Source organism: Symphalangus syndactylus, chromosome 22 (genome assembly GCF_028878055.3).
Source record: "Symphalangus syndactylus isolate Jambi chromosome 22, NHGRI_mSymSyn1-v2.1_pri, whole genome shotgun sequence".
Lineage (NCBI taxonomy): Eukaryota > Metazoa > Chordata > Mammalia > Primates > Hylobatidae > Symphalangus > Symphalangus syndactylus.
The window spans coordinates 35,638,130-35,646,927 of NC_072444.2; the positions used below are offsets into that span (position 1 = coordinate 35,638,130).

An 8,798-nucleotide genomic window follows, 5' to 3' on the forward strand; every position below is an offset into this window, starting at 1 on the left:
CTAGGGTCGCTGACTGGAGAACCACAGAACCATGACCCCTGTGGGAACCCAGAAGCAAAGGTAACAGCCAGCGTGCAGCCTGCAGATCCACTGACTCTCTGGCAACTCCCAGGGCCATCCTGGCTGGGGAAGAGGCAGAGATTAGCTACGTGAGGTATGGGCAGGAGGCTCGCCAGCCCCAGCCCTACCCTATCTGTCATCAGCCCCAGGAATCTTGCACCACCAGGCAGGCATGGCCACGAGGGCCCAGGCCAGTTCCAGCTCACGCAGGCCTCCTCAGCCTTCTCATCCCTGACCCCAGAGCCCAGGTACTTCCTGCTCCAACCAGCTGGGCCTCTGGTCCAGGGTGGGGAGGGGCGGGGAGGGGTGGGGAAGGCCCTACAGAAGCTGACTCCAGCTGTGGGGGCCACAGCTACCCTTGCCCCAGGTCCCAACCAAGACACAGAAGGGAGAACACAGCACTTTACTGGAAGGCTGTGAAAGCCGGTGATGTGGGGAGTGCAGCCACGGGTCACAGCGACATCACTCTGTGTCACACACGCAGTCATGCCCACACAGGCCCACGCCCTTGTCATCAGCAGGGCCAGGCGCGTGACGCTGCACAGGTGGTCACATGAATATGTCTCACACACCTCACTCCACAAACATCCACCCTGTGATGGGGCCAGGTCCTCACTGGGGCCACATCCCAGACCACGGGAGCAGGTAGGGCCGGCAGGCCTGAGCTGCGGTGAGGGCAGACCCGCACCGAGTGGCTGAGCTGGTGGCGCACACGGGTTCACACGTGGTCACCGGTGGGCTTCGCAGCCTGTCGCTCCCTCTGCCGCCCCTGGGCCTCCCTGAGCTGGGGACAAGCTTGTGGCTCCGTCCTGGACACAGTCCCGGCCCGCGGCTCCGGCCACAGGCGGGCGCGGCTAGGCCGGGGGTTCCCTCAGACACCCGCGGTTCCGCAAGTTCGCGTCCTCGCCGTCCCAGGGCTGCGGGGTTCTGCGCGCGGAGCAGCGGCTCAGCCCCGCACCCCGCACGTCCCAGTCCCTCCCGGAAGACTCCGGACCGGCCCTGGCGCTCCAGTCACACTGGGGACGCCTGGGGAGCCGCGGGCGGGGGGCTGCAACCCGATTCGCGAGGGGCGGCGCCCACGTTTTGGTTCCCGCGCTCCTGAGGCGGCTCGCGCTGGGGGGGAGGGGCCGCCGGTCACCATGGCGACGCCCGCGCAGGCCACGCCCCGCGCAGGCCACGCCCCTACCTGCTCGCGCAGGCGCAGTTGCTCGCCCTGGATGTGCCGATGCAGCGCCAGGTGCACGAACTTGTACTGAGCCTCCGTCTGCACCATTCCCCAGCGCTGCCGCCAAACCAGCTGGATCGTCTTCGGGACGTCGATGTCGCAGTCCAGCCCTGGGGACAAGCGCGCTTGAGGAGGTGCTACGGATGGGGGGAAGGTGCCGGCAGGCAGGGGCGGGGCTACTGATGAGGGGCGGGGCTTGTCGGCAGGGGTGGGGTCGTCCTGAGGGGTGGAGTCGTCCTGAGGGGTGCGGCTGTAGCAGGGCAGGGTGGGGGGACCCAGAGAGGAGCGGCTCGCCCTGCCTGCGGATGACGACCAGGATGTCAATCACGATGATGGTGCCTGTGCATCCGATGCGCTGAGGACAAACCAGGCGGCCTTTGATGAGAGTAGGGGGCGGGGGCGCCCCCGCCAACCCGATGGCAACGCCCGCGTCGTCCCGCGTGGCCCCGCCCCGCAGCGCCTGCACCTGCACAGCCCTCGTGGCCCCGCCCCGCCTCACCTGCACCTAAACAGCCGGCGCGGCCCCGCCCCGCCGCACCTGAAGTGCACCACCATGGGCCCGGTTCACCTCGTCCCGGAAGCCGAGGACGCCGGCGGGATCGGCCCAGACGCCGTGGTCCGGCAAGCCGAAGTACCGGAAGTGCTGCACCGGACATTGTGGCTCCTCCTGAGCGGGGCAGGCGGTGAGTGCAACCCCCCGGGTGGGAGGAGGAGGCTGAGGCACAGCTGGGTTTCCGGGAGTGCCCAAGCGGAGGGGCTGCGGGGGCCAAGGCGAGCAGGAGGAGGAGGGAGGAAATGGGGAGGGGGCGCCGAGATGGCCCCAGGTGGCTCAGGTGCCTGGGGAAGGGAAGAGGGAGCTGGGGGCGGGAGAAGCAGGCTGGTTATTTTATAAGGAAAGACCAAATGTGAGGGCTCCATGGGGGCCTGGAGGACGCTACACACACACACACACACACACACACACACACACTGGGCGGTATACAACGGAGACCAAAGCCGCAGTTGGAGAGGTGTGTGGGAGGAGCGGCCGCCAGCCCAGGGCTGAGAATGTGGCCACCTCAGTGACCCCTGTCCAGGCTTGGAATGCACCTCCTGGGTTGGGGGGTGTGGAAGCCCCCAAAGGCAGTGGGGTTGGATGCAGGTAGGTGTGGGGGTCTCCCAGTGCAGGCCCACAGCAGGCACGCTCCACTGCCGCCAGGCTCACCTGGCCTGGCCGCCACACCTGCAGCTCCGGCAGGCAGCAGCCCTAGGCCTGGCCCTCACCCAGGATGCGCACGTGCACACGGCCGAACTCTTGGCTGCCGGGCAGCTCTGGCCAGTCCTGGAAACACTTGTTCTGAGGGAAGCGCTTTGCATCAGCCTTGCCGGCAGCACCCCGGCACCCCGCCCCTGCGACCTGCAGAGACGCAGGTGTGTATGTGCAGCCACGGGGCTCTGTGGGAGCCTCCCCACTCCCACGGCCTCCCACAGGCTCCTTGGCCCGGTCGGGAAGGGCCTTGGGTAGCTGAAGATGCACGGGGTGGGATGGGCACTGGGAGCACTGGCACCGCACCCCTACCCGGCCTCGCTCCATCTCCCTGGTGGTAGTGACGATGACACGCGTGTTCTCCTGGTGCACCGTGGCCCAGAAAGCAGCCACCGTGGCCTGCAGACAGCTCTGCGTGGCGACGTACGCCCTGCCCCCGCCATGGCCCGGCTCCTCCTCAGGGTCAGTCTGAAAGGGGATGAGGACAACTGCTGCTGTTTCCAGAGGACAAACAAGTCCATGCAAATATTATGCAAATGATATGCAAACGGCACACAAATGTTATACAAAGGAGCCCTGGTGGCTCAAACACACTCCTCACTCCAGGCCAGCAAGGGGCTGAGGACCAATGCCCGTCCAGCCTCTCTGAGGACCCCTTGGGGACTGCCGCCCACCCCTCCCCTGGGGACCCTGGTTCTTCCTGAGCCCCCCAGGAGCAATGGGCCCAGGCCCTGCCTCCCGCGCACACCCACCCTGATGTAGTTGGCTCCAGGCCTGCTGTCATCCTAGTCGAGCAGGATGACTCAGGTGGTGTCAACTGGGAAGGGAGGTGCCGCTCAGTTCTCCAGGGCACAGCTTGTGGGCCCCACCTTGCCTCTTTGCCCGCAGACCCTGTGGTGTGCAGAGATGGGGGGTCCAGGGTATGCGAGGGGGAGCCTCAGGTCAGCGGTGGCAGATGCTCCGCCTGCTCCCCACCTCCCCCAGGCCTGACGGGTGACACCCTGGCCTCTGCCCTCACAGGGAAGGATGTTCTTATAGTGATTCTTGGGCTTATTCTCCACCCTCTGCCCCTCCTTCCGAGGGTACAGGAACTGGCATTCCTGCTGCTGCAGCATCTGGAGGTGATGGAGCCTTCAGCTCACAGCCCCGGCCCCTTCCCAGAGCCCAAGATGGCCACCCCACCCCATCCCGTGTGTGCGGAAGAGTACCTAGGTGCCGAGGCAAGAGACTGAAGGCACAAACTGTTTCAGTATAATAAAGAAAAGAGTTAGAATAAGAATAGTCATAATACAAATTAGATATAGCGATGATCATGAACAATTATCCATCATTATAAACATTATTAATCATTAGCTTTTAATATTACTCTTTGTTGCATTACTAATATAACCTAAGAATAACCGGCGGGTATAGGGTCAGGTGCTGAAGGGACATTGTGAGAAGTGACCTAGAAGGCAAGAGGTGAGCCCTCTGTCACGCCCGCATAAGGGCTGCTTGAGGGCTCCTTGGTCAAGCGGTAACGCCAGTGTCTGGGAAGGCACCCGTTACTTAGCAGACGGTGAAAGGGAGTCTCCTTTCCTTGGAGGAGTCAGGGAACACTCTGCTCCACCAGCTTCTTGTGGGAGGCTGGATATCATCCAGGACTGCCCGGAGTCATCCGGGGGCCTAAACCCCTCCCTGTGATGCTTCAATGCTCACGCTCCTTGTCCACTTTCATGCTCCTCCCGTACTCCTGGTTCCTCTTTGAAGTGCGTAGTAGATAGCGATAGAAGGAATAGTGAAAGTCTTAAAGTCTTTGATCTTGTAAGTTCATAGAAGAAAACGCTGACATATGCCGCCTTCTGTCTCTGCTTCAGCCACCTAAGAGGGAAGGGCCCCCTGTCCTGTGATCACGTGACTTGTTTCACCTTGTCAATCACTTAGAAGATTCACCCTCCTTACCCTACCCCCCTTGTCTTGTAAGCAATAAATATCAGCGAACCCAGCTGTTCGGGGCCACTACCAGTCTCTGTGTCTTGGTGGTAGTGGTCCCCGGGGCCCAGCTGTTTTCTCTTTATCTCTTTGTCTTGTGTCTTTATTACAATCTCTCATCTCCGCACACGGGGAGAACACCTGCTAAGCCCCGTAAGGCTGGACCCTACAGTTCCAGACCCTGTGCTCCCATCGGGCACTTGCTCCAGCCCCAGGGGACAGAGTCTGAGGGTGGCAGCGGTCAAGATGCACCTTGAACTCCACCCAGAAGCCCTGCCTGGCCGTCCCACTGGCATCGGTGGCCCTGCTATTCCTGCACACAGCCCTCCAGGCGCCAAGCACTGATCCTCGTGGCCTTGAGGGGCTGCCAGGGAGAGGCCTGCGTCTAAGCTTAGGGGGGCCCAGGGCCCCGCAGACCCCACCACACCCCCCCAGGGCCCCGCAGACTCCACCACACCCCCCCAGGGCCCTGCAGACCCCACCACAGCCTCCCAGGGCCCTGCAGACCACACCACACCCCTCCCACTGAGGGCAGCTGCCCTGGGCCCCGCACCCCTGCACGTGGCCGCCCTGCCCCGGGCCCCGCACCCCTGCACCTGGCCGCCCTGCCCCGGGCCCGCATCCTGGTCGGGTCATGGAGGTCGCCATGCGCCAGGAGAACACACGGAGGGGCTGGTAGATTTTCCTTCCCGTGGCCATTCAGGCGCCTGGGGGCTCCCCTGGTAGGGGGTCTTCCCTGACCCCAGTGGACCCCCAGCTGCTTTCCTGGGTGAGGCTGTGCCCACGGCCCTGGTGCCTGTGGAGGGGCCTACCTGCTTGAGGTGCACAACGGCCCCCACCTTCCCCATCATCAGGCTCTTCCTGCTCCACCGGGTCTCCGAGGGTGTCAAAGCGCTCCCCGTCTCCCACTTCTCGTCAGGCTGCGGGGGTGGCAGTGAGGGGCCTGGCCAAGGCCACCCGCCCTTCCCAGAGGCCGCCCCAGCTCGCCGCCCCCTCCCACCTGGAAGTGAGTCATGATGTGCGTGACCCGTGGCTGGCAGCCTGCGCCCTGCGCCTTGTCCCACTCCTGCGTCAGTGCTGACAGCGGGAAGTCCCCAGGATTGCTCTGACTCTCGTGCACCAGGAAGCTTCCTGGACGCCCCTTCTGCAGCAGCAGCTTCTCAGCCTCCTTGCCAGACAGGCACCCGTGGTACCACCTGGCCCAGGCATAGGGGAGCACAGGTGAGGGGGAGAGAACCACATGGATGGGACAGAAGGCTTAGTGAGACATACGCAGACCTTGGGGGTCCAGGCAGCACCCCCACCCAGGCCCCAGAGCTGCTCTGCCTGCCTTTCTGGCCCTTGCCCCACCCAGGAGCCAGCAGGAGGCAGGCGGGCACTGCAGGGGTGGGCGGCCACCAGGTGGCAGCCTGGTCCTCAGCAAGGAGCGGCCGGGGGCCTCCCCAGACCAGGCCTCCTTCCCTGCAGATGCAGCCTCCTGCAGTGAGGAAACTGAGGCTGGAGGAACCAGTTCAGCCCAGGGCACCAGCCAAGAGGGCAGGGATGGGGTCAGGGGAGGCACCGGCTTCCCTGAGTCACCCTGGACTCCAGTGCCTGAGACCCAAAGGAAGGAGGCCTGGGTGAGGCAGGTGCAGGACCCTGCACCCTCTGCTTTGCTGCAGCTGTGCCCTGAACCAGTGCTTAGCAGACACCGCCCCTCAGGATGCAGGCACATGCACACACACACACACACATGCACATGCACACACACGAACACACATGCACATGCACACATATGCGTGCTGACACATGGATGCTGGGCCAGGGTTCACCACTCCGATGTGGGGTCCTGGCAGCCCAGCGGGTACCAGAGCTCAATGGGAACCCCGCTGCACTCCTGGAGCAGCACCCCCAGGCTCTGGCAACACAGTCACAGCCACGGAGGCCCTGCCTGTCCCCAGGCCCCTCTCAGGGGAGGACAGAGTCCTGCTGAACCCCTGACTCAATAAGCCCTCCCCAAGGGCCTCTCTAAATAGTTCCTTCCTGCCCAGAGGCTGCCCAGCACCACGTCCAACTCTCACCACCTTCCCAGTGCATCGGCCCCCTGCACCAAGGCCTCCCTGAGTGTGTCCAGGAAGCTGCCCACCGGCCCTCCAGGAGGACCCAGGAGTGAATTGCCCCAGGCCCCCAGCTGAGGGTGTCCAGACCCCGCGAGGCCTTCAACCAGAGCCTGTCCCTGCCCAGCCAGGGCCCACCCACCTGACGGACAGTGTGAAGCCCCCGGGGCTGCTCTCACTGGGCCTGGCAAAGAAGTTCCCACGCTGACCCCTGGACAGGAATAGCTTCTCCGCCTCCACCCTGCTGATGTTGGGGTGAAACCACCTAGAGTGGGGAGAGCAGGTCAGTGCCCAGAGGAGGAATCTGGCCCCACACAAACCTGCCTCATTGTTTCCACGGTAACACCCACGACGGTGGCTTGAGGCCACTGTGCTTGAAGCCGGGAATGGCCACTGGCCAGGGGCTGTGGGGTCCCAGGGACAGGGAGGGGAGTTCTCCCCCAAGCGGCAGGGCCTGGGGCCACTGGAGCTCCCTCCTTCTCCACACGCCCCCGAGGCTGTCAGCAGCCCCGTCCACTCCACCCCTCCCAACCTCCACTGCCAGGATCTCGGACTTCCAGCCTCCAGAGCTGAGGGAAGGAGCGCCTGCCCACCCAGCTTATGGTCACTGCTTCAGCAGCCCGGCTGCCTGAAGGATTCTCATCTCCCAGAGGGCAGAAGCTGTTCCCCACACTGTGGCGTCCCAGGTCCGTAACACTGGAATTGAGACACTCCGTAGAGGGACAGGGGCAGGGGGCAGTGCACAGGGAGTGGGGTGAGATGCTGGCGGATGCCTGTGCCGCCCCTGGGAGCCGTGCTCTGTGTCTCAGGGCAGGTCAGGAAGCTTGGGGGATGTCACTGAGGAGCTGGATCTTGGCTCTGCAAACCTTGGGGCCCCATGCAGGCAGAGGCTGGTGCTGCCAGCATCTGGAGGGGAGGCTGAGGCTACAGCCCTGCCCCTTCCTGGTGAACAGCCACCCTGTCCCAGGACCTTCCTCATCTGCAGCCCCCCATGAGGACAGGGCAGCCCCGGAGCCCACGTCTGAGATCACAACTGCTCCTTACTTTCGTGGCACTGGACTCCGGAGCTCAGGACTACATTGTACTCAGGCGGCAGCCCCAGAGCCCAGAATGTCTAGTCTCTGTGCCCAACGCAACTTGTCCCAAATCTTCCTTCTTTCCCTCCCCCTGTCCCCTCAATCCCAACCCCAAGTGTCGCTAAGTCTTTCTAATCTTCCTTTTCTACGGACCCATCTGACCTCTCCCCTCCTGGCCAGGCAGAGCTACGTCCCAATTCTTCCTCAGCCTCTGCTCCTCCACCCTATAATCCTTTTATCACCTCCCCTCCTCACACCCGGTCCAGCTTACAGCTTACAGTTTCGTTCCGTGACTAGCCCTCCCCCACCTGCCCGGCAATTTATTCTTAAAAAGGTGGCTAGAGCTAAAAGCATAGTCAAGGTTAATGCTCCTTTTTCTTTATCCCAAATCAGATAGTGTTTAGGCTGTTTTTCATCAAATATAAAAATCCAGCCCAGTTCATGGCTTGTTTGGCAGCAACCCTGAGATGCTTTACAGCCCTAGACGCTAAAAGGTCAAAAGGCCGTCTTATTCTCAATATACATTTTATTACTCAATCTGCTCCCGACATTAAATAAAACTCCAAAAATTAGAATCTGGCCCTCAAACCCCACAATAGGACTTAATTAACCTCACCTTCAAGGTGTACAATAACAGAAAAAAGTTGCAATTCCTTGCCCCTACTGTAAGACAAACCCCAACCACATCTCCAGCACATAAGAACTTCCAAACGCCTGAACCGCAGCAGCCAGGCATTCCTCCAGAACCTCCTCCCCAAGGAGCTTGCTACACGTGCTGGAAATCTGGCCACTAGGCCAAGGAATGCCCACAGCCCGGGATTCCTCCTAAGCCGTGTCCCATCTGTGCAGGACCCCACTGGAAATTGGACTGTTCAACTCACCTGGCAGCCACTCCCAGGGCACCTGGAACTCTGGCCCAAGGCTCTCTGACTCCTTCCCAGATGTTCTTGGCTTAGTGGCTGAAGACTGACACTGCCTGATCGCCTCGGAAGCCCCCTAAACCATCACGGACGCCGAGCTTTAGGTAACTCTCACAGTGAAAGGTAAGCCCATCCCCTTCTTAATCAATACGGAGGCTACCCACTCCACATTACCTTCTTTTCAAGGGCCTGTTTCCCTTGCCT

General features: G+C 62.2%; 1 protein-coding gene across 1 annotated transcript; it reads left to right on the top strand.

The window, feature by feature from the left end:
* The first annotated feature begins 31 nt into the window (after positions 1-31).
* On the top strand, positions 32-4,587 carry LOC134735573 (uncharacterized). Its single transcript, XM_063631131.1, has 6 exons — positions 32-60; positions 204-308; positions 1,341-1,419; positions 1,743-1,968; positions 2,514-2,695; positions 2,873-4,587. Exons 1-6 carry the CDS (start codon positions 32-34, stop codon positions 2,873-2,875), a joined length of 624 nt encoding a protein of 207 aa, XP_063487201.1. The 3' UTR covers positions 2,876-4,587.
* Positions 4,588-8,798: the final 4,211 nt, after the last annotated feature.

What these genes read in the sequence shown, in the direction of transcription:
- LOC134735573 (XM_063631131.1), top strand. Translation starts at nt 32, where the DNA reads ATGACCCCTGTGGGAACCCAGAAGCAAAG. An exon ending in GTGGGAACCCAGAAGCAAAG is followed by an intron (nt 61 to 203) that starts GTAACAGCCAGC and finishes ATCTGTCATCAG; the next exon opens with CCCCAGGAATCTTGCACCAC. An exon ending in GGACAAGCGCGCTTGAGGAG is followed by an intron (nt 1,420 to 1,742) that starts GTGCTACGGATG and finishes CCCGCCCCGCAG; the next exon opens with CGCCTGCACCTGCACAGCCC.